At 42.0% G+C, this 25,485-nt stretch overlaps 3 protein-coding genes across 4 annotated transcripts; 2 read left to right on the plus strand and 1 right to left on the minus strand.

Moving 5' to 3' along the window:
- The first annotated feature begins 2,735 nt into the window (after positions 1–2,735).
- Positions 2,736–17,111, plus strand: LOC112464951. Of its 2 annotated transcripts, XM_025032258.1 has the most exons (8): positions 2,736–13,866; positions 13,987–14,429; positions 14,498–14,704; positions 14,771–14,890; positions 15,058–15,315; positions 15,393–15,509; positions 15,601–15,672; positions 15,907–17,111. In XM_025032258.1, the coding sequence occupies exons 1-8, from the start codon at positions 2,841–2,843 to the stop codon at positions 15,976–15,978; spliced, it is 12,315 nt and encodes a 4,104-aa protein (XP_024888026.1). In that variant the 5' UTR covers positions 2,736–2,840; the 3' UTR covers positions 15,979–17,111. The 2 variants fall into 2 exon arrangements, with proteins under 2 accessions (XP_024888026.1, XP_024888025.1); XM_025032257.1 differs by having other exon boundaries at positions 2,736–14,429.
- Positions 17,112–17,673: 562 nt separating this feature from the next.
- LOC112464953 (ADP-ribosylation factor-like protein 16) lies at positions 17,674–18,905 on the plus strand. The gene is made up of 2 exons (XM_025032260.1): positions 17,674–18,477; positions 18,565–18,905. The coding sequence occupies exons 1-2, from the start codon at positions 18,271–18,273 to the stop codon at positions 18,883–18,885; spliced, it is 528 nt and encodes a 175-aa protein (XP_024888028.1). The 5' UTR covers positions 17,674–18,270; the 3' UTR covers positions 18,886–18,905.
- A 9-nt stretch (positions 18,906–18,914) lies between these two features.
- On the minus strand, positions 18,915–24,148 carry LOC112464952 (DNA damage-binding protein 1). The gene is made up of 5 exons (XM_025032259.1): positions 23,929–24,148; positions 23,702–23,850; positions 20,561–23,286; positions 19,889–20,285; positions 18,915–19,412 (listed from the first exon to the last, which is right to left on the minus strand). Exons 1-5 carry the CDS (start codon positions 23,996–23,998, stop codon positions 19,329–19,331), a joined length of 3,426 nt encoding a protein of 1,141 aa, XP_024888027.1. The 5' UTR covers positions 23,999–24,148; the 3' UTR covers positions 18,915–19,328.
- Between the last annotated feature and the right edge of the window lie 1,337 nt (positions 24,149–25,485).

Raw genomic sequence — 25,485 nt, forward strand, 5'->3', positions numbered from 1 at the left:
GAAAGATCAATGTGAAAGATGTGAAATCCGCGAAATTTTAATTCTGTACGTTCAGTTATGTACGGCGTTAGTATTACGGAATTTTCAACACAAAATGTCAATGATTTTCACAAGTTCCACCATTCTCCCATCGACTCTTCAAACTTTAACAATTTTATGCGGTACAGCAATCGGCAGTCATTGTTTCGATATCTGTACAGCGTTCAAAGGTGTTCAAGAGATGTTATTCTTCTGCCACACAGAAATTTGTTGTCCAAAGATATCTCTGCTATTATATTGATTGTACACATCTCCGTAAAATGGAATGTACATTTTACTGCACAATAAAATTGTGATGAATTGCAGCGGGAGTAATCTTCATTTTTCCATTCTTGCCGTTGTTTCTAATATCAGAATAGTGAAAAATTTAATAACCCCTGGTAAAAAAATTTCTCTAAAATTTTCTAAGAATTTCTCATATTTTAGATTTATGAAAAATTCTGAAAAAAATATGTCAAGCTTCTCTCTCAGATACGTTCAGAAATAACTGGATGAGGATTTTGGTATTTGTATTATATGAAAATTTCCGATAAGTCGCGCGGATTTTCTCACATTTATTCAGATTTCTACAAAGATATGTATTGACGGGAAAAATCTGAAATAGTTCATTATTATTTTATCTGAGTTTTATTTTTTCTGAAAAATGTTCCAATTCGTATAAAAAATTCTGAGACATTTTTCCATCAGGGCCGAACCAACAAATTGATAAATTATATTCATATTGTATCATCGAGCTTAAAGTCGGTACACCACAAACATTTGAGGACGAATAAATGCGCACACACACACACACACACACATCGTCTATAATTTTTTAATCGCTGAAATACCAGCAGAAGAAAGGATTGGATTAAGGTCAGATTATTGCGACACGCTTATCACGGATCAGCCAAATAATCCCGACGCTAATCGCGCTCATACCTATCTCGTAGCGACAGTCCTAGTCGCGATTATCTCTATTTTAAAGCCGCCAAGACCCCGCGAGCTTTTCCTTTATTTTAGGGTTTCCCCCTCGACCCTGCCCCTCCTGGCCGCGCTCACTATTCATGATTTGCAAATTTAAAAGGCTTCGCGATCTCCCCGCCGATTGTCCGCTCTCTCGCTCCTTCTCGCGGTCACGTGTCACGAGACAATCGCGTGTGTCGAGCGGGGTCAGGGAGGAGGGAGGGAATGTTGATGTTAATTCGAGAAAAAACAGCTGACTCGAAATGTGTGGAAGGAAATTGATCGCATATTGCGCACATTCATATTCATAAGGGGTTTGCCCACAAACATGGCAGGAGACACGCGAAAAAAAGCTCCTATCTTTTTGTTTTTCATAGATAAGCCGTCCTACTCGTGGAAGCGCAAATATACGAGGCTTCGCGCTCGATCGGACAACCTCAGGCATTTCGGGCAACGTCGAAAAACCACCGTCCCCCCCGATTTGCATAATCACGCGCGGCGTGTGCGCGAGGGAAGAGCGGCAAGGCGAATCGCGCATCAAAAACTGGGGCTCCACGATATTCACCGCCGCGTTGAAAATCTATAACTTACGTCACGTACTATAGATATTAGTACTGACAGTGAATATCGGACATTATCAGAAGACAGCTAAGGTGACTGTTTAATTTTCTTTTTTCTCTACTTTCCCCCTTCTGCCCCGCCGCCCCTATACATGAATGCGTAATCAAATTGCGTAGCGAGCCTATCGGCGAGTCGACCGCGATAGCGGCGCGCATGTGTACTTTGTGTACGCGCAGTGTACGGCGACGACGGTCAACAACGACGGTGTTGGACGGTGCGATCTCCGTCGGGTGACGACGACATTTCGCAGGTGCCCGTGTTCCGTTTGCGTGCAACGTGCAACGGCGAGGGGTAAGCCGAGACCCGCGATCGTCCGGAGGAGGGACTGGGGACTGCGACGCCCAGGGGAACGACGTCCGAGTCCCGCGCGCGCGGGATCCACCGCGCGACGGAAATAACAGCATCGCCGGGGAGTCGGGAGAGAGAGCTCGTGGCGCTTCGTGGGAGAGGGAAAGGGAGAGGTGAGAAAGAGAGAAGGATCGAAACGCACACCGGAGCGCGAGGAGCGCGAAACATCTGATCGTTTGACACGGACGCGTGGAGTCCCCGCCGCTGAGGTTTGTCTCGTCGTCGCGCGATAGTGACACGCGTCTACGCTGTCGCGGCCCTCGCGGCGCGTTCCCCACCGCTGTCTAATCACACGTGTTTCTTTGCAGTGCCTCGCAGTCGAACGCGACCCCGCCGGCGAACGTCAGCCGGACCCTTGGCGGCGTGAGAGAGAGAGAGAGAGAGAGAGAGAGGTTAGGTCGGGATGTCGGTCGCGCAGCATCTCGTCAACTGGAGCGAGCTGGAGCGCTAGCTGACGGGAAAACACGATGATCCTTGGCATCCCGGATGCGCGAGTCCACGTGAGAGACGAGTCGTGATTCGTGAATCTGGAGAGACGGAGCGGAGCGGTGCAATAAGTGTGCATGCTCCTGAGACGGAGAGATGCACGGTGCTGCGGCATGTTAAGTTACCAAAGATTGCACGGTGCTAGCCTGTATTCGCGCGAGCGATTTGTCGAGACGATACCGAGGTGTTAGGATAAAGAGTGCGGAATGAGTTTCAGCAACTTCGGCCACGGAAGGGGCTTCAGGCCACCGCGTGCCGCGCGGGGCACGCGGGGCGTGCGGGGCGCGCGTGCCGCGCGTCGCTTCGGCAGGCCCCGATTCCCACGGCCGCCCTTCCGTCATGCGGGCCCACCGAGACCGGGACATCCCGCGCAGTTCGGCGTGCCCTGGCAGCCGAACAACATGTTTTTCCAGTCCCACCCGTTGCGGGGCGCTCCACCGTTTAGATCGGGATCGGACGGTAGGAGAAGGTTTTGCACCTTCGACGTTCGATTCCCCACTCCCAATATACTGCCCGTGTCTCTGGATTATGACGAGGACATCGACCTGGCGTCGTGTAGTCTGCAGGCGGAGACCGATCAAGATGGAACTGCACCACAGCTGCCTCTGCTCGGTTCCGAGGAGGAGCGGCAGCAGAAGATAACCGAAACGGCGGATCGATTGAAGCAGAAACTTTTTTCTTTTAGCAGCAAGACGACAGATGTTTGGAGTGAAGACGTGCCGATTGATCTCGCCGAAGATGATTGTATAGAAAATCGTATCCCTGTCGTAGTCGGGTACAAATCATCTGAGCTCAAACTGACGTACAATGATCTAAAGGACATTGGAAAAATAAATCCTGATAACGCTAATCTTGATAACGCGCAGCATGCTACGGATGTATTTAATATTACGAATAATACAAATAATGATGTAATATTAGATGAAAATGAAAATGGATCTCATCTAGTGATACCTAGCGATCAAATGACAAATCTGGAAAATGTACCAGATGATAATGCGTGTTTGGAAACTGATAATTGGGAGTTCCAAGAGCAAATTTATAATTCCAATATTTTGGAACAATCGAATTTACATGGAGATAACAATATTGAGTTATTGCAATCGGACATTCAGTATCAATATGATGTACCTCCGGCTATTATTTTACAAGATCAAGACGACCAGCAACAGGATACTTTGCAAGAAATCAGAGAATATCCCACGAATGCTACAGAAATCGAAGAATATCCCATGGATGCTACAGAAATCAGAGAATATCCCATGGATGCTACAGAAATCGGAGAATATCCCACGGATGCTACAGAAATCAGAGAATATCCCACGGATGCTGCAGAAATCAGAGAATATCCCACGGATGCTACAGAAATCGGAAAATATCCCACGGATGCTACAGAAATCGTAGAATATCCCACGGATGCTACAAAAATCGGAGAATATCCCACGGATGCTACAGAAATCGGAGAATATCCCACGGATGCTACAGAAATCAGAGAATATCCCACGGATGCTACAGGAATCGGAGAATATCCCACGGATGCTACAGAAATCGGAAAATATCCCACGGATGCTACAGAGATCAGAGAATATCCCACGGATGCTACAGAAATCGGAGAATATCCCACGGATGCTACAGAAATCGGAAAATATCCCACGGATGCTACAGAAATCAGAGAATATCCCATGGATGCTACAGAAATCGGAGAATATCCCACGGATGCTACGAAGGAACAAGAAGAGTCTGAAACATTGAATTTACCGACTGTGTCATTTCCAATTGATTCAGTAGATCAGAATATTTTGCTGAAGGAAAACGAAGAGAGACCGCAAAACGAAGAGCTTTTAACGAATTTCGAAGTTCAAGAAAATGTCTTAAATTCTCACGTTCATGCAGAAAATTCAAACGGTAGTAACAGTGCGTTGATACAACCAGCGTTAGCTGATGTGTCAGCAAATAATGTTGCATTAGATAACCAATTGCCAAAAGTGCAAGAAAATTCTTTTCATAGTCCACCAAACCTGTCTCCGCATACCGAGCAGGTGTTACCCGTTGATTTTGATCCTACTACTCCACCACCGATATTATTGAAACAAGACCAACCACCACGTATCTTGCCTCCATATTCAATACCACCCGATTTACCACCATTATTCGATCCTACAGCCCCACCGCCAAATATAAAATGTTTACTCGGATCAACAGTACCTCATGAAGACGCAAATCCTGCATGGAATAACGCTCAAAATCCAATGCCTGCCGCTTATACAAATATAGATGTTCATACGGGCTTAAATACACATGGTGGATTTATGCTTCAACAGTTACCGTTAGAAATGTCCAACCAAAATAATGTCTTTCTGCCGCCTCACGTTGATTCGGTAAATTTTTCTCCAATATTTCCTATGCCGTTAAACAGTCAATCTGGCATCAATACGCATGTTCCGCCAATATTACCTCAAATACATGCGACGCCTCTTACTTATGTATCTCCATCTTCCCTACCAGAACTCTCTTCCTCCCCTGATTTATCTTACAGCGTGAACAAAGACGATGTTTTGGATGACATGCAGGAGGCTATGAAATTTGCGAAAGAAATGACAAATATAACAGGAAAGACAGATGAAAGTTCCAAATCAAGTTCCAAAAGCAGTGTCTCAGTTAATCCTGTTAGCGACGTAGAGTCTATAGCCCTGCCTCCAGGTAAGCCAAGAGCCAAAACTAGTAAGAAAAAGACAAAAGAAGATAACACATGTAGCAAGAAGAAAATAGTACCTGAAGAGCAAAGTACAGCAGACCACCTATCATCAGAAGAAACGATACAAGATGCAAATGCGAAATCTAAGGACGTCGAACTAATGATGGAGCAAGATCGTCCTAAAGTAGTATTTAACTTGAATAATAAAACGAAAATGATAAATACTAAGACAGCGCGCCAAGAAAATATCGAGAAAAGAAATGGGATGACGCATTCTGTGGAATCAGAAAAAACTCGTGCAGTACCTTCGGTAACGAAGAAGAATACATTAAGGCGTAGAGAGAGTAAAGAGAGTAAAGAAGGGGAGAAGAATTTGAAGAGAAATGAAAATAATTCTAAAAGCACAATATTATTCGAATCAATTGCAAACCAGGCTGCTACATTGCCTCATAAAAAGCCACAAAAGGATATTCACACGGAAAAATCTCAATCTTCTAACGTTTCACTTTATTCGAAGATCAACGCGCAAAAATCAAGAAGTTGTATAGAGAAGAACGAGAATTCTAATATGGAAACTTCATGGAAGAACAAGATCATCAGCCGATTTTTAAAGATGAGTACGAACGATATCTACAACATGGTGAATAACACTAGTCTTCGAAAGTTTAATATTATAATGAAGCGTCTAGTCAAGGAAAAAAAGTCTACGTTATCCTTAGAGATGAGACAAGCAGAGGATGAAAAGATGAAAATGTACGATCAGCAGGAATTTATGAAGCAGTTGAACGCGATGTTGGATACCGACGCTATTGTGTCCGTTACGGATCTGCCTACAGAGTTTATTCATCATTTAAATGAAGTGCTGCAATTGGATGTGCAACCAGACAATCACGCTGAGTCCGCAACAGCTTCGAGTAGCCAATGTCACTCGGAAAATACGAATTATGTGTTCAGTTCTGTTACCCATGCTACAGAGTGCGCAAATAAAACAACAACGTCGAATGACGTTAGTCAGGAATATGTAAGAAACAAAGGCCATACAACAAAAATGTCATATAACAAGGACGTACACACGCGATCGGATGAGAAGGCATTAATGACCGCGTGTGTACAAGTGCATAATGTTAAGAGTAACGATCTTAACTTGAAAGATGATACTTGTAACACTATCGTAGATAATGATCCTATTAGTAGTAACTTGTTAACTTTGCAACATGATTTAGATGATATATTTTCAGAAGTAACGAAGAAAAATCAAATCCCTGCGGCAGTAAAAGAACGCAAGCGTTTCAGTATGGCGCAACAAAACGCAAAGAAATTCGATGTCGGCGCGATGGAGAGGAGCGTGGAGAGAGAAGCGCTCTTGGAAGATGATACAGCATATAGACTGGAGAATTGCCCGCGCTGGGACGAGAAGTGCGATAGGTGGAAGAGGAAGGAACAGGAAGACCCGCACGCGTACAGAAATCTTACCAAAGAAGAATGGGAAGCGAGATACGGAACAACGGAAAGCGGAACGATGCTTCTCGAAACGCGAGATACGCTTCTCGAAATGCGAGATACGCTTCTCGAAACGCGAGATACGCTTCTCGAAACGCAGATGAACCCGACACCTTCTTTTTGCACAAAAAGGATTGCTGTTAATAACAAAAAATTATCAAGTGGAGGAAATTTACGTGGTAGGAAATTTTACCCGCGACGTCGTTATTCGTCCGAATCTTCAAAGCACCCGTCAAACACAAGACACAGATCTTTGGAGAAGGATAAGCATAAAAAATCTAGACGACATAGCGACGATAGAGGACATAGTACAGGATATTTAGAACATATTATCAATACCGACAGTAACAGCAGCAACAGCAACAGCAGTAGCAGTAGCAGCACCAGTAGCAACAGCAGTAGCAGCACCGATAACGCAAATGTTGCAAAACTATTGAGGGTGATAAAAGAGAATGAGAAGGTAGCCAAGAAAATGTCGTTGAACGAAGCGATAAGAGACGAGGTGAATGCCGAGATTGAGCGGGAGCGGAAGTCGCGAAAGTCGCGGAAGAATCGTAAAAGCCGAAAGCGGAGGAAAGCACGTATGAGAAGGAAGAGGCAAAACAAGAAAATGACGAGCTCCTCCGATTCCTCCTCGGAAAAAGATGATGAGGAAGCGGACGATGCCGATAAATTGCTGACAGAGAGCGAAATTAAGAAGGAGATCGTAGAAAATCAGATCACGCAAGAAGTAATTGTTAAAGAGGAACTGGACATCGGCCAAGAAGCGATCATCGAGAACGCTGAATTTGCAAGTGCCTCGAGTCTCGTCATGGAAAATAAGGCGGCGTATTTACTCTCTGCGTCGCAGAACAAGTTGGAATCTCCCTTGGCACATGAAATTCCGCTGGCGATTGTCAATCCCACGCAACTATACGCGGAAGACAGACTGCCGACAGCCTCCCCGACGCAACCGAAGACCAAGGCGCAATTGAAGCAAATGCCAGAAACATCCGATATGAATGACAACAAGGTTCCTCTGAATGTATTCACTTGCATACCGGAAGATTGGAGCACGGTTGCTCTGGCGAATTTCTCGGAATGCACGGAGGATTTAAATAGAGCCTGTCGAACAGCTGACGTCGATTGTAATCAGGATAAAGTTGTTTTATCGACCGAAGGAGCTAGTAAAAGTGCAAGATTACAACTGAATGAGACGCCATGCACCTTGGCCGAATTGTCTACCAAAATAAAAGACGCTAATGAAATCTCAGCTAGTGATAACGATGTATCAAGAGTGTCAACGGTCGCTACATCAGCATCGTCGGTATCGGGTGTCTCGCCTGTGAGTACTGTGAATCAGAAGCAAGGTGCCAGCAAAAAGATCGACATAAAGACATATTACGAGCGCGCTAAAGAACGTCGCATGAATGAAAAATCAGAACCGAAGAGGCCCGCAGAAAATCCCGCGATATCGACGCGGAAAAATTCGCTTACACCGAAAGCCACAGAGCCGGAAGTTGCAGTAAACAAATCTACGTTCATATCAACATACAGCGGCCCCATTCTAGATCCGCGATTAGTTTCAAGATTAGCTGTTCCGTGCGTAACGAATAATAAAGATGACACCGCGCAATCAACGTCGGGAAAAAATATTCGGCAAAAAGAAAAACCAATGGCAAAGGAATCTACGATTGCAGAATTAGCACCGAGACGTCCTGAAGAAAAAAATTCAAATCATATCGTCGACGGCGATAGCGGTGTTAAAAAAATTAATCAGAATAAATCAAAAGCTAAAGTATCGCCGGCTGCTAGCAATATCAAAGTAATATCCAACGTTGTAGTAACATCTAAAATTATAACACCAAGATCCAAGAAACTCGCAGAGATTAGAGAGAGCGTAGCAGATAAACAATCACAAAGCAAAGTTTCGTCTGATTCTAAACGATTTAAGAATATTCGGTCGGAAGGTAGCAAGGAGCTGAAGCTGAAAAAGGAATTGGCGATGGAACAAAAGGCGAAAAAGAAGTCTGCGGCAGCGTCAAAGTCTGTTGGTCTAGTTTCGACGAAAGTACATTTTCCTTTGGAAAAGACGACGAGGGCAGAAGAGGTGGCTCAAGAAAAGAAGATCGATAATACCGGTAATATAAATAAAATAAAAACTGAACGAATACAATCGATAGATTCTCGCGAAAGTAAGGTAAATGATAGCAACATAAAAATGGAACCGTCAACAATTTCCTCGGGGAACACTGACAACAATGCTGATGAATTACCGCGTGATATTAAACCGAAAGAACGTTCCTCGAACTTCAATGTTGTTAAACGAGAAAATGCTGAAAAAACTGTAAGTAATATTGACGTTGATACGCGTAAACATTCTTCTAAGACGCCGCGAGATAAAGAAACTCGATATGTAAAACGTGCGAAGAACATAGCAAGTACTGAGATTGCAAATAAAAAAGATCGAAGCGCAAGAAAAATTTGTAATGCCGTTCCCGAACTCGATGTGTCGACAGCTTCGAAAATTGCCCTGGAAGTTCCCGAAAATAAAACTTCAATTGTAAAAATAAACAAGAAGGATTCCTCTAAGATTCAAGAAGCCGATGCAGCGAAAGATACGGAGCTTTCGTTTAATTATGCGGACCAAAGTCAGATTAAAAAATCGAATGATCGAGATCTATCGGAGAGCACAATTAATCGTGATACAAGCGGCATTTCCAAACTGGAAGCGATGTCTCGATCGGATAGCATCGACAAGGAAGATAGACGAAGTAAGGAAGATCAGCTGTTAATAAATATTAAAACTAACGATAGTAAAGAGGATAATATGGAATTTAATATACCAGATACGTACAAATCTGCGAGTGTGACGGAGGACAAATCTCGGGTTAAGAAAATCGCTGGAACATCAGCTTCAAATAAAAACTTTCAGGAACAGCAAGGTACTACCTCTCTCGACAGCGTAGGTAGTCCGTTCAAAGGCTTTCTTCAGGAAACCATGATAGATTTTGAGCAGCCTAACATATTCAACCAATTGGACGAGGTCAACGCCAATAAGGACAAGATATTACTCGATGATTGTAACGTAAATTACGCGACGCGTATCGCCGGTTGCAAGGGCGTGAAGATCGAAGGGCGACGGGATTACGAAACGCTGGAAACCGGTACTGATTACGCTAACGACGCGAATGTCAATGCCAGTGAGAATTTTTGTATCACTTTCGATAACGTTTTACTTGCTGCAGATAAGGAATGCACGACGAGCGAGAAGAGAGATAAATCCGACTTGGCGGCGACGGATGAAAGTGGAGAAGGACGCGTAAGAAAATCCTCGAGCGAGATAGTCGAGGCCGCGTTACGCGACGAGGACAACGATATCGATGAAGGCGGCGAGACGGACAGACCGTTAATGAACAAAGAGGGATACGCATCGTGCGCGGGATTAGTGATTAAAGAATCCATGTTTATTAACGAGGAAGAAATTATTCAGGGCGAAGCTCGAACGAAAGATTTGGCAAGTAAGCTCAAAACGACAACCGATCCTAGTTTATCCGACGCGTTAGAGACGACGATTTCGGACGACGCGTTGAGACTGCCGGACAGCCATGGCGTGGATCATCTCGACAATCACATATATTTAGAGGCAAATATATCCGCGGAAAAGGCGCCCTGCGACAAATTGCCGGGCTTCGATTCCGACGAGCATCTAGATAACGACATGTTCCTAGACTTGGACGATCGTTTACAAGGCACCGCAACGTTCGACAACAAGGACGACGAGTGCGTGCACTTCCCCGTTCAGGAAGAAAGCCCGCCGTACAACATCACGCCTGCGATCACTCCGGAAACGACGATGATTACGCAGATTACGCCCTGCGCCGATTTATCGAAGCCGGAGGATTGTAAACTCGACTTGAAGCACATATCGTCGTCGGACAATGATACGCTCGCGGAGGCGTCGGCGGAACAATCGCCGACCGACACATCGAGAACACTGAAACTGAATATCCGGACGAAAGCCGCCTTGAAGGAAGCGACGAATTTTATTTGGAAATCTCCGAACAATGTACCGACGGAAAATAAAGAAGTGACAATTGAGATAGATAAGACGCAACAGATGAGCGAGGCGTGTCTGAATTACCAAACATCGGCTTGGAACATAGACGGTCAAAACAACATAAAAACGCATGCGCTAGAGACTCCCAATGACACGACCGCGCAGGATTTTGTAAACGTAAACACAATATCGTCGACGCAAAACGGCTCGTGTGACCAGTCAGTTTATAAAGATATCGACGTTAACCACGACGGTAAGTCCGTAACATCGCCTTCCGGTAACATCGAGAAACGTCTTCACAGCGGTATGCTGCGTAATCCGGTTGTGGAATTGAGAAAGATGAAGGAGTTAGATGAACTGTTGGAAAAGAGGCGACAGCAAAATTCTGAGAAAATAAACGAGAGAGCCTACGAAAGTCAGAGGAAACACAACGGTACAATTTTGCACAAGTTGAAAGACAAACGACAGATGAAGTGTCGGTCTAAAGAAACGTCGAACAAAACCAGCTTGGTGAAGAGACTCAAGAAGATGAAGCAATCCGGAAGGATCGCCGCTACCACGAGGGAAGCTATTCTAGCTAGAATGCTGGAAATCGATCTCGAGATGCGTAAGCTATCGAATGAGAAGCTAAAGTTGCACGAGATATTACGGAATGATGTCTTGCCAACTGAAGATTCTGTGACGAACAGCAGCGTAATACTGAGGACGAGAGAAGACGATACTGTTGCCGGCCAATCTCAAGTACCGTCAACGTTAATATCGCAGAACAGTGAAATAAGTCATACCAAACAAATAAAAAACGCGCCTTCGTCGAGATCGTCGCTTAAGGAGAGAAAGAGAATCTCATCTCGCAATTCGGAGGATGATGAACTTTTCAGTTACAGAAGTGCACAGCCAGTGCACCAGAAGACGAAAATGCCTGTGATACGGTGGAAGAAAAAGCCGCGACTGGAGCAAACAATCCGACGGGAAGAAGAGGGGAGGGAAGACGAGAAGAAGGAGGAGGAAGACCTTGACGAGATGACAGAACAGCAGACTTCAACTTCCGTGAGTAGAAAAGTGGAGGATAGTACGGTTGACGCCGTACTATCTGAAGATATCATTCAGAAACCCGAATCGAACGATGCGGTAGATCATGAGACGCGAGAGGAGAAAATCACTGGAAAATCCGACAAGGAGGAATCTGCTTGTGATATCGATTTGAAGCGTGCGATCTGTTCAGATAAAAGCACAGCGGATAAAAATGCGGACGATCGTTCAGATTTGCAGGATCTTGCTAAAGGCGAGACCGAACGCGCAAAATATTTTGATATTGATAAACGAAACGTTATTTCACCACCAGACGAAGCGGCGAAGGCGGAAGCAACGAAGGCGAATTCTCAACCGCCGAGCAAGCAGGTGCACAGCACGCCGGAGCGTTTGTCTATATATTCTGACGACAGCACGTGGAATTCTCTGGTGCAGAACACCGCGTCGGAGATACACGAGAACAGGAAGGCGACGGGTCTCGTTTTGCTGGACGAAACGCTCAAGAAGGAACAGGCCAGATCGCGGAAGATGAGAGCGGAAGTGCGGAAGATGAAAGCGGAAGTGCGTAAGAAGAAGAAGCAGCAGCTGGATAACTTCCTGAGGACGGTTAACAACCTGACGATGGAGGAGGAGGAGCTGCCTCTGTCCAAGTTGTACATCAGGAAGTTGCGACAAAAGCGAGACTTGATCGACTCGCTCAGCCAGAAGAAGGAAGACACGGATCTCGTTGTCGATCCGAACATACTGAAGAGCATGGATGAGATGATAAACGCTGTGGTGGAAAACAAGGAAAGTCTTTATGAGCCTCAATTGGAGGCGCCTGCTTCTGAGGACATTCCAGCGACGTCCAACGTCTCCCCTGTATTGCAGTCCGATAATCAATTTTACGTCGATGCTGAAGCGAACGCCAATTCGGATTGGCCCTGTCGAGAGAAGGAAAACGTAGAGGAGGTCGCGTTGCGGCAGGACAGTAACGACGTGCCTGGTGCGGACGGATCGAATCACGTTTTTAAAGCCGTGAGCCAGGACAAGATTCCTTTCCACGACGAACGTAACAGGATGGAACCGGACAGTAGCATCACCCCTGAAGAAACTTTAATAGAGAACCATTCTTTAGATTGCGAGCGTGACCATTCGAAAGATTCCAATAATATCACGTCGCGCAGCTTTGACATTAAAGTATCCGTGCCTAAAATTTTAATAAAAGATGATTTCAGCCTGGAACTGTCGCAGAAATTTAAAGACACGGAGGGCGCTGTCGTGGGCACTGGTCTGGTTGATTCTACAACAAATATACTTTCGTCCAACCCTGAGAGATCGGAGGAGAAGGATAAGAGTTCACGAGATAGCTCGCAAGCCATTAAGTCGATCGTGGAGGAAAACAAAAAGGATGAGAAAGACGAAACGAAGGATAAACCCGCAGTGGACGCTGATGAAAGAGAAGAGACGGTCGACAGCGTAAGTAATGCACCACAATCTGTACCGCAATTGAGCAATGCGAAGTCCGGATACTCCGATATTAGCGAGAACGAGGAATCAGGTGACAGCGTTGCATCTAACCGGAACAATAAAATAGCAACAAGAGATACTCATGACTCGAGTGTCTCAGAGTCTACCGGAGAAAAAACAGATACAAAGCAGAAAAAATCGGATGCTGAATCCGAGCAGCTCTCGAATGACGCGATTGCTTTGAAACAAGATTGTCAAAGCATGGAGAATACAGCCGCCGAAGAAGAGGAGAAAAGTAATCCCGAGAACAAGTCACGAGCATTTGAGAAAATCCTGGATCACGATCAAAGCAATGGCAGTTCCATTCCAATTGATCTAACGAGCGAAAGATCGGAAGAATCCAACGATACGTCCATCGAACAAAAGTCCAGTCTGGAACACACGTCGACTTCTACCATCTCGTTCGACAAAGCAACCGCGAAGAGCGGAGAACCGAGTAAGAAGCTTCGTCGCAAGCACGACAACTCAGCGCCGGTTCGGAGGAGTGCCAGAAACTCCAGTGAGACTGTCAGGTCTAGCAGGGTAAAGGAAGTCGATGCTGATTCGAACAGCAGCGAACGAGATTCGAGCGTTCTTCACGAGACAAATTTCACAACGCGAAGCAGAAGCAAATCTCCTACGTGGGCAATGCCCGATGAAAAAGTCACAAGCAATGGTAGGAAGAATCGCGTTGCACGGAAAGTGCAAAATGTTATTAGGCGAAAAGTTATTAGCCGAAAAGCTAAGTCTAAAAAGGAGATCGTAAGTCTGGCTAAACACTCCGACATGATTACAGAATCCACAGCTTCGAATAACAGCACCGTGGCAAACGCGAAGAAGAGGAAACAGCACACGGAGGAGCAAATAAAAAACTGCAAAGTGAGATTGATCGACTGTAAGCCCGCTCTCCTTAAATATGTCAAACCCGAGGTTCTGGACAGACTTGGAATAATTGCCGTCAATCCTTGTGCACCGAGTGACACATCGTCTACGCAGCATACCACGAGCAATCAAAATACAGTAATTTCCATTGCAGCTTCTAGCAAAAGTTTCTTTTTCCCGGAGAAGCCCTGCGATAAAGCAACACCCGAGGTCGAACTCTTAGAAGAGAAGCCGATCAAGGAGAGTAGCGACAAAGATCTCACTCAAGAACCTGTTTCACAAGCACCAGAGATCGACGGCGAGGAATCAGCGAAAATGCAGTACACGGTCCACAAAGGGCCTATTTTAGACATCAAGGTAGCAATTCGATAGACGATTATACTCTGTATAAAACGAGCTAAATATAATTTATATATTGTTTTTAGGTTTTTAAGAATTCTTTCCTAGCAGCAAGTGAAGACAGTAAAATATACAGATACAGTCAGACGTCTAATGAGATACTGAATATCTATAAAGGTCACAAATCCGCGGTTACATGTCTGTATATCTGTAAGTCAGATATCACAGGAGTTAACAAAGAGCTTATGTATTCTGGTTCCTTGGATGGCACCTTGCGTTGTTACGATATATCGGTAAGATTTAGCGGTTTAGACGCGCAATTTTATTGAAAAACTAATTAAAAAACTGCCTCTTTGCAGAGTGGCGAATTGATAAAGAATCCGGCGCAAATAAACAGTCCGATTCAGTGTATGGATCAAGCATGGGGAATAATCTTTATTGGAACTAAATCTGGCCATGTCTCGCGTTTTCAAATCAAGGTAATTTTTTGTTTGTTTAAGCTACATTGATGTACATATTCCCAATATGGATATAGTAATTTATATTAAGAGAGAGAAAAAAAAGGTTGAGCTTTATCCATATATAAAAAAATATTTAACTAATATTTATATAATTTGTATTTATATACACATAAATTTATTTGCAGACTAGTGCCACTAAAGGAAGTACTATCTCATTTTCGGATAAGTCTGTACTTGCGCTTAAAGCGACAAATGAAGGCCCGCGAAAAATCCTTATTGTAGCATCTCGAAACCAACCTATAGCTATACGCGATGCACTGAATGGCTTGTTTCTCCGTACGATTAGCGGCCAGAAGAATCACACGGTTTACAGTTTATTGCGTCATAATAATTTGATCTATTGTGGTACAAGCAGCAGATCCATAAACGTTTTCGATTTCACGGCAAGTAACGATAGCTTTTCTAAACTGTTTCGAAATAGAAATTGAATTGTATAATAATTCTTAAAATATAATTGCAGACTGGTGAACAAGCAATTCAATATGATGCTGGTGTTGGTATTGTGTGTATGCGTCTTTATAAGCATCTACTCTTCGCAGGCTGTTACGACGGCAATATTTATGTTTTTAATATAAACGTGAGTGTTACATCCTCGTATCTGAGAAGTCATATAATCAGTTTATTACAATATATTTGCATTATTCGTCTTCAATTAAATTTCTTTACAGAATCACAAATTAGTATGTAGCATACATGGCCCAGGGAATATGTTATTAAGTATAGAGGTTGTAAATAATAAGGTACGTATTCAATATGCAAATTTCTTTTCCCCCTAACAATTTTTCCCTAATAGCTTTCTTTAAATTTGTGTATTGTGTATTTTTTTTTTCCTTTAAAGTATATTTTTTCATGAAATGGCAATAAATATTTTCTTAATTAATTTATTTCTGAGTATTTAGTTAAAAATGTGAAATAAAATAACATATTGATACTAATAAATACTGATCGGACTTTTCAATTTTATTATCTTTCAGATTATAGCGGGAAGTAAAGACAAGCGTTTGCATTCGTGGGAAATGCCGACTCAAGTGCGTGCCTTACTTTAAACAATGTTGTTGCACGTTCAAGAATTCTCTACTTTAAAAATAATTAATTGGAGAAACGATCGGCTAACAACTCAGCGATCGAATAATATTATGATATATAAATGTGTAAAGCAGTTAACGACACCGAAGTAATAATTTAATAATATATATCGGAATTGTACTAAAAAATGTCGAACATTTTCGAATTTTCTCACTATAAATAGCGTTATAATACTACATTCTTAATCTTCGCAAATCGCTTTTATTTATATCATATGTTTAATAAGTAAATGCTGGAAAGCACAAGATGCTAAATAAGATATTTATAATTATAGTACTATATGATATATCGTTCCTCTTATGCTAATATCATGAGCGATTCGATAAATTTTGGAAATTTATAATTGAATGTAAAATGTAATATCTTATTTTGACTCGATAATTGTAACTCGAGATTTTTTAAATTAAAATTGAAATTTATGTATACATTCATCATTATTCCAATTGTTTTGGCATACAGTTGAGAATAAAAAAAGACATTTATCCCACTTCTTTAATTAAAAAGTAAAAATTTGCACATTCATGGTTTTGCTATAAGAAGGACAATATATTTATAATTACGTACTATACGATGATAAGAACCGTTTTTAGTGAGGAAGTACTGGCGCCAAAATTATTTGTTATTATATGCTTACATATCTGTAATATGTCAAGTGTACAGTTGTAAAGAATTTTAGACTGAATTAATGCAATAATGAAAGTTATTTTATGTATGCTTTGCACACACAAACAGATTAGAAAAGTTTTCATTAACTTTGTAATCATCCGAAAATGTTGGGACATTTAATATATGTATGTAGGCATAAATTTCATGTCAGCGCGTGTCAACGTTTTGAGCTATTTCAAAATTGAGACTGGTATACACATAGTTGAGAATCACGCAAAATACATGGCATTCAGTGGTTTATATGAACTCTTTGTTAAACAATGCTCTTGTTCCTTGTTGGTATTTAGCGAAGATTTGTCGTCTGTTCCTAGGAAGCTATATGTCCTTAAAAAGATCTTGTTTATATTGATGCCAATATCATGCTTTATTATATATTTGCTTTGTCGTGTGTTTTTAATGGAAACAAATATACTCTATCATCCTTTAACTTCTATTTTATTGCAATAGACATTAGCAAATGTAAATAATGAATTATACCAAAATGTATAACAAGCCATGTATAATCTTATCAGAAGATTAATATAAAATTAATCAAAGAGTGGACAATGTGTATGTTTTATGATGTAAAAAATATGTATGTTTTATGTTATGTAAAAAAGGGACAAGTAAGAAAACGTTACATTTAATAAATTCTAAACTTATAATAAGCTGATACATTTACAATTCACTATTATTATAAACACATACAATTATTATATTTATTATTATATATGTAACAATTGTATGTAAATTTATGTATGGAACAATTACTATATGTAGTTATAAAAATCGTAGATGTGTTATTTGTCTGCAAAAATTAATGAATGTACATTGTTATAGGAATACTGCCAATACTCTTGAATAGTGATTTTGCAAAGTTCTCGAATAGGACAATGTAAAGAAATTTGATAGGTTTCTTTTCTTCTTAGGGTAAATAGAGAAATTTTTAATTTTGTTAAAACTTGCAATAAAAACATAAAATCCTAAAAGCAATCCCAATATATTTTTCATATTTAGAAAAGTGCATATGATATATATATCCACACATTGTGTAAATGTAAAAATAATTTATAATAAATTTACACATCTATACTCATTTACTGATACATACGTACACACATATAGGAATTTTTTTTATATCGCGATATTTTCCTGAAGTCATAGGCTATGATAGAATTGTATTTTCAATTAAGATGTTTGATTGCGTTATTGATTATACTCATAAAATAAGAAAGAAATAACTGAAGTTTGAAGTTGATATAAGTAATATATAGATTATTAGATTTTAAGATACTATAGTTGACTTTCGACCAGTGCTATTTAAATAGAAAGTTTTAATAGAATATCGTGATTAAACTATTTCTTTTTATTATTGAAGTTTGCAACTATAAACAAGTTTTACAACTATATGCATTACGCGTTTTATTTGAATCGTTCGCAGAGGTATGTTCTGGCGTCGAATCTGTTAAATCAATATTCATCTGTTGTCCCCTATAAATCTCCGAGAACTGCAGACGCGCGCGTCTATTAATTGAGCGATTCATAGACGCATCTTATTGTTAGTATAAGGTTAACAACAGTTAATAGAATTTTGAGTACAGAAAAAAATGTGTCTCTGCCTTGGACCATTCAAATCGGGCAAAACTCTCCTAATGAAAAGTCTCCAAGGAGACGAAATCGACGATGCGACTCATACTGTGCCTACCAATGGAATAAATATATATACTGTAAAAAATGATACTGGCGAATTCGATATGGTGATTAAAGAGATAGGCGGTAATATGGCACCGATATGGAAGCATTATTTTGATAAGGTACTGTGTAAAACAAAATCTCAACTTAATAAACGCACGATACAATTAAAAGCATATATTGCATTTCTTTCGTTCATTCGTTGTTAGATCCATAAAATAATCTACGTGGTGGATACCAGTAATCTTTGCCAAATAAGTGCCGCGGGCGTGCTGCTTTATTCTTTCCTCGTGGAGCCGCGATTACGGAACGTGAAGGTCGCGCTCATCTTGAACAAAATGGATGTTTCATATCGTCAGATGAGAAACGAAGCTCTGCTGATGCTGCAATACGCGCGTTTACAAAAGGAGGTGACGCAGAAGATCACCGTGTTGGAAACCAGTGGTATGACGGGCCAGGGGATAGAGAGCTTACGCAGCTGGCTGTTCGATCCGGAAACGCTGCGTGCCACGCTGAAGGCTAATAAATAGGCGACGATTGACGTCGCACGACGAGAACGTTACCTCAAAATGCATCATCCTTTTTATTTACACTCGATCTTACAAAGATATAAAGATATTACTCTACAAATCTTGGAGCATCCCTTGAAAAACAATCATTAACGAATGTTGTTGTAACATTACTTCTACGTCATACAGTTGATTCTAAAAAATACTGCAACGGATGCTAACGAAATAAACTCACACAATTCTCAGAAATGTTAAAAAAAAAGCAGAGAAAACAATTTTATAGAATGAAGCCGAAAGGTAAGAAAAAATTTACGTCATCTCTTTCGTGTATCAGCACTAACGAAAGTAACTGTATAAACATTCGCGCTCCCGCTTAAATCACCGTTTGAATCTTCTATATATACCTTCTAATATTCTTATAGATACATTCCATGAATTTAAAATATCGTTTACTTATACAACATTTAATGTATCCTTGTAAGATCCTCCACTGTTTTTACAAGATCGTCTACCGTCGCTTCCTTTTTCATGCCGCTGCCATCATCGATCTGTGGAAAAATATAGCGCATTAAGGCTCAGTTTCACAAGTGTCGGTTAACTTTTAACCTTAGATTAAGTCACTTTTCTAATGTCCCCCTTAGAAAGAGACGAAAAGTGAGTTAATCTAAGATTAAAAGTTAACCGACACTTGTGAAACTGGGCCTAAGAGATTTAGGAAAAATTAATTTATGCTTATACACAGGGCGAGGTGTCTAAATTGGGACATTTTAATATCTTGACAAGAAAGCATTAAAAAAATGTTTCAGACGAAAATTATATCGTCTGAGAGAGTGTAACTAATGGTAAAATCAATTTTTTCAAAAATTTTTTCAAAAATTGATTTTACCATTAGTTACCCCCTTTCAGATGATATAATTTTCGTCTGGAACATTTTTTAAATGCTTTCTTGTCAAGATATAAAAATGTCTCAATATTTAGACACCTCACCCTGTATATAAATTAAGAGGATACGCAATTTAATTACCATAAGACCTGTTGCAACTTCTGCCATCTTTTCGCTGTTCAGATCGAGGAAACTTTCTATCAGATCGCCATCTACGAATCCCTCGCACTGCTCAATCTTCAATTCTGTATTAAAACTTCTCCAAAAATTGTGCTCTATTTTGCCCACGCTCTTTATCACGGTGTTCAGCTTGTCCTCCATGTTGCGCAGAAATTCGTAAAACGTAAATGGTATTTGCGTCACCAGACCGATCGCGCCGCTCACAGTGCCGAATAATACGCAACCCTGGGTCGGCGTGCTTGATTCTCCCAAATTCTGCATCACCAACGAGCCGTGCCGGAAAACGTTGACCATGTCGCCTAGATGAAACTGGCCTACTTCTTGCATTTGCTGCCTCTCATCTTCCGACGTCGCGGCGCTGGAAAGAACTATTGTTATTTAAAATTGCATTATTAAAAACATACAAATAGGGATGACGCGTAGTTCCGCGTGAAAGCGGTCGACTCGCAGTCGACGAGTCCCAAGTTCGATCCTGACTCTCATCCCGTGTATGCCTCGGTTTACAAGAGGTTGATTAAAAAATTAATGGTTGCGAATGCGAAAGAATATGAAGTAACAATGGTAGTTTGTTCGGGGAAACCATATTTCAATAAAAAACGTATAAATCTGTATAAATCTACCGGCAAAGCATACCTGTCCTTTTGACATACGAAGAGATTGAAGCAATTTTCGGCGCCCAAAAAAGTATCGTCGTCTAATATCTCGATGGCAGTCATCCAATTAGGATTGTAGTCTCTGGCTATTTCCTCAAAGCTGCCTTCCATAGTCTTATATTGAAGTAACGTGAGGGATCTCATTAGATCCCCCACTAAAACAAAGTCGCCTTTAGTTTTCAAATATAGCGCTATAATATTGTTAAAGTGGCTGCACTCCAATCTGAGCTCCTTTTCCGCGGTCCACTCGAACAGTCGCACGGTACTGTTGATGCTCGCCAGGAGCTTTCCGTTAAATTCGACCAAGGAATAACACGAGCCCTTGATCTCCTTTTCCGCGACCTGCGTGAACTTGCCATCGCTCCAGTGATACAGCAGTATCCTGCCCATCTTGGGCTCAGTCTCGTCGGGATTTATAAACGCGGTCCCAACCACAAAGTAAGAGGTCGGATCCTCGCCCAGTCTTGTCGAGATCAATGATAACGCGTACTCGGTGGCCATCAGCGTATGGGCGTGCAAAACTTCGAAAGTATGCTGATCGATGATAAGGAGATTGTGCACCTCGATCTCCTGGCCAATCTCACTGGCCGTGTGTCCGCTGGGTTTGTTATGCGAGGCGACGTGGCTGCTACTGGAGGTGGACGCCGCCTGAGTAGACGCGGAATGCCTGACGATGCTCACCCCGCTGCTCTCCTGTACGTCAACTCGCATTGTGATCACGCCGAAGGTCTGTGAACTTTCCTGATAAGCGATTCTCCTTGGAGACTCCCCAAGCGGAACCGTTCTTATATGCAGCTTTTGGATCTCGTCAATTGTACCGATGGTAACGGTACTATCGGTCGCCAGTGCCAAACTGTCGCTATAAGATTCCGCGTTCAAGGAGCACATGTGGTTTACCTCTTTGAGATTGACATTGCTGAAAACAAGCTTGTGATTCGAGGAATAAATAACAGTGGGCCTGTCCGAGCACGCGAACACATTCGTCGTGGAGAGAGATCGGAAGGTTCTGAGAACAGTAGGTTGTGTGCCTAAGGTGACCTTTTTTTTGTCCGAGAGCACCCCGCTTTGTCGCTGTAAGATAAAATAGTACATGCTCCCGTCGCCTAGTGCGCAAAGTAAATATGTGTTACCCTCGAAACAAGTCATTAAGATGGACCTAGGTATAATCTCGCCCCCAAGAAGCTCTTTATTAATCTGCTCTAGATTGGGCAGAGTTAAGATCCGAACAGATATGTCCGTCCAGAGTCCAACAGCTGCAATCTTGGCCTCGTTGACGCCGTCCAGGGGGGAAATGTCCAGGCACGCTACCTCGTATTGCAAGGTGACGAATCCCTTGGATACAATCTGATTGCATGAGATCTCTATGTAGAACAGATCATTTCCCGTTGCGCAAAGGACTTGCGTGCCATTGCAAGCTACCACACTGATGGTCCTTTTGTTTTGCGGCTCCCACTCGGAGACGACCATTTTACTCTCGTACGATATCAATCTAACAGAGTTCGGAGTTATTTGAATGAACAAATCGTCAGTAACGTTGCCCGTATGAAAGGTTTGCTCATCCGAGACAAAACCCGGAATATCCGTCTCTTCGACTTCCTCGCCATTTAAAGTTAAAATCCTAGTCTGTCCGACGAACGACAGTACCAGTGTGTTGTCATATTGTGAACCGCCAACCTTTAGTGCCCACATGCCTTTAATCCCTGGTAGATCGATACTCGCGTGTTCCTGTATGCCTATACCATTTCTGATGATTCTGAGAGAGCCTTCCTTGAAGGCACCCGAGCACGTGACCATCTGCCCTTGGCCCTGTCTTTCCAAGTCTACCACAGCCATGTCGACGATAGGCGCCAGATTCGTGAATGTCTCCATAGGTACGCAATAGGATCCATTCTCATCTGCCTTTGTAATTAATTTGATCAATTGAGAATCACCCAGGCGACTACCGACATATATTACGCCATTGTCCAGATAAGTTATACATTCTGGTATACTGATTTCACCCAACAATTCGACTTTCAAGTCCTTCACTACCATCGTTCCATCAGGTTTCTTTTCTTGCTCCAAAAATAACATAAATAAATGACCAGCCATATCTCCTAACAGATACCTCAGTCCTTGATTATCTACCTTGGCGTAGCAAGTAATGGTGCTCTGCTTTATAATAGGCGGTACCACCGCGACGTATGTAGTACCATCGTGATACAAAATACTCTCCTGTCCTATTATGATTGCGCCACAAATGGGAGAAGGTACGGGAATGACCATCATAGCCTCTCGCTCCACATTATCCTGCCTCCATGGTATCTTGGCAAATTCTTTATCTCTCAAGTTAATCTCGTGTGTTTTTACGTGTCTACCATTGATATCCTGATGAATGAGAATTAAGGTAGGATTAGCACATCCGTGGAGAAAATTGACATCTTGCACTTGCTGCTCGTCCATACGGATTGAAGACGCTTTTAACTCTGGATTATCCTTGTCTAAAGGTATAATTTTGAAGAGGCCATCGTACAATCTGAGACCGATTACTCGTGCTTTTGGGTCAATGACAGCTTTAATCCCAGTCTCCGAAGCCTTCCCGATACGATCCGCCACATTCCCGTGAGCTTTCGTTATAATCTCTATATCCTCTCCCTCGCCGATACATTCCAAGATCATCGCATTATAACGTGTGGTTAATAGAAACAGAAGATCCTTCTTCTCATGCTGTTGAAAAATAAAAATTTTGTAAATATTACTGCGTAACTTAATCTCAGTTAAATCAATATTTGACATAACGTCTTAATATAATGTCTCAGCCCTGCAATATTTACATACGTTCTCACAGATTTTACATATTTTATATAGATTTTATGCATCTTTACTAATGATACTTTAGCACAGTTTTCTCTTAAAAAAATGTTTATTTACAACGTCTGTCTTACATGTATATTATACTAATGTTCTAAAAATATATATTTGTATCAAAAGTTTAATTCACGCAAGTCACTAGAGCACTGTAGAGCTTTTCTTGAGAATTCATTGGCGAAACGTAAACGTAACCGCCAGTCAGTGACTGCCATGACGAGAGTGTAAACACGACTCTTTGAAGAAACAGACCTTAGTATGGAAATAACCTTACCGGCGGTCTGAAGAATTTGATGACGGCTATCTTGCCGTAGATCCCAACCTCCTTCAGGGGCCGCAGGCCCTCCGGCGTCACGAGGTATATTTCCAAACGTACATTCTTGGCCAGGATCAGATTCAAGTCCGTCGGTGAGGTGAAATTACCTTGGAGAAGCGCAACAACAAAGCGATTATACCGCGGCGCAGCTCCGCCGTGCGATCTCGCAAATTTAATTCACTTACCGGTCACGCAGGCAGTGACAGCCGTTGGTTTATGTGCCGTCACCACGTAATGATGGGACATTGCTTTCATAATATATTGCCTGGCAGATGATAAACACTTTCCAACACAACCACGGATCCTCAGGCTCAGGCCTCGGCCGGAGTGCTCCGCTTACCCCGGTTACCCGTGCTTTTCAATTTATCGCGCCATGAAGTTGGTCACACTTCAGACATCGTTAGGTCCCTTTACAACGCACAGGGCGCCGTTAAACCCGACACTCATTGCACGCGTTGTTCTTCTACGCGCATCGTTAAACATTGGGTGCGTTCAGCCGATACCCCGCTAGTCTAGCAATCGTGAGCAGTCGCTCGTTTCCTCTCCTTTTAATCCATTGGGTCAAAGGAGAGGAAACGAGCGAAAACGAGCGACTGCTCACGATTGCTAGGCTAGCGAAGTATCGGCTGAACGCACCCATTAGGTCTGTTCTTTTTAGCTGAACTTGTTGCACCGTCCATCCTTTCTCTTTTTTTCTTCACGTTGGAGAGAAAAAGAGGAAAGATAAACGACGCAACAAGTTAAGTTAAAAAGAACAGACTTAGTCCGGTATTCATAGTCTTCAAGATCGTCTTAAGTAATGTCTTAAGACGCTAATACGGCTCTGTGATTGGTTCATGACATCTTAAGATTGAACTTAAGACGGTCTTAAATAACTATGAATACCGGCCCTAATGTTTAACGACGCGCGTAGATGAACGTCTAATAAAAGTTTAGAGTTTTTAAAACTCTTTAAAATTTTTCTTTTTGTGTCACTTCTTATTCGATTCATCCTTTACCAATTTCCGAGAGTTAAACTTTTCGAGTTTTCAGACATAAAATTCTAATTGAAATTTTAGTTTAGTGCCACTTTTCTTATGCATGTTTTGTTATGTTTTTTAATGTGCTGAATCATTTTCAAATGTTTATTTTAAGTTGATCTGATGAGAAAATAGCGAAATTGCATTTGAAGTAGCAGATTTGTAAAAATTTTAACAAAAACTCAAGAATATATATAACATTTGCTTACCACTCTTTTTCTTCCTACTACCTCTCGCCCCCCACCCCCTACTTTACTTAACCTAACATCACTCATTTTAAAACAAAAAATCAGCCCAACCTTTGACTATACTTATATAGGCTGGGTTCGTCTTGACGCTTTCAGCGCTGTAAGCATCATTCTATCTTTGTTGCACATCGAACATCAGACGAAGATAGAGCGATGCTTTCAGCGCTGAAAGCGTAAAGACGAACGCAGCTTACGCAGCCATAGTCAAAGAGGCCAACCCGTCACCCAACCCATACCGGCCATACCCAATTGGTTTAGCGATCTTATGCTACGCTTATGCTAAGCTATGCATTTTGTGTGCGATGGCCTTTATTGGGTGCGTTCAGCCGATACTCCGCTAGCCTAGCAATCGTGAGCAGTCGCTCGTTTCCTCTCCTTTTAATCCATTAGGTCAAAGGAGAGAAAACGAGCGAAAACGAGCGACTGCTCACGATTGCTAGGCTAGCGGAGTATCAGCTGAACGCAGCCATTGAGT

The sequence above is a fragment of the Temnothorax curvispinosus genome, unplaced genomic scaffold, assembly GCF_003070985.1.
Source record: "Temnothorax curvispinosus isolate PA1 unplaced genomic scaffold, ASM307098v1 QBEX01014781.1, whole genome shotgun sequence".
Classification (NCBI taxonomy): domain Eukaryota; kingdom Metazoa; phylum Arthropoda; class Insecta; order Hymenoptera; family Formicidae; genus Temnothorax; species Temnothorax curvispinosus.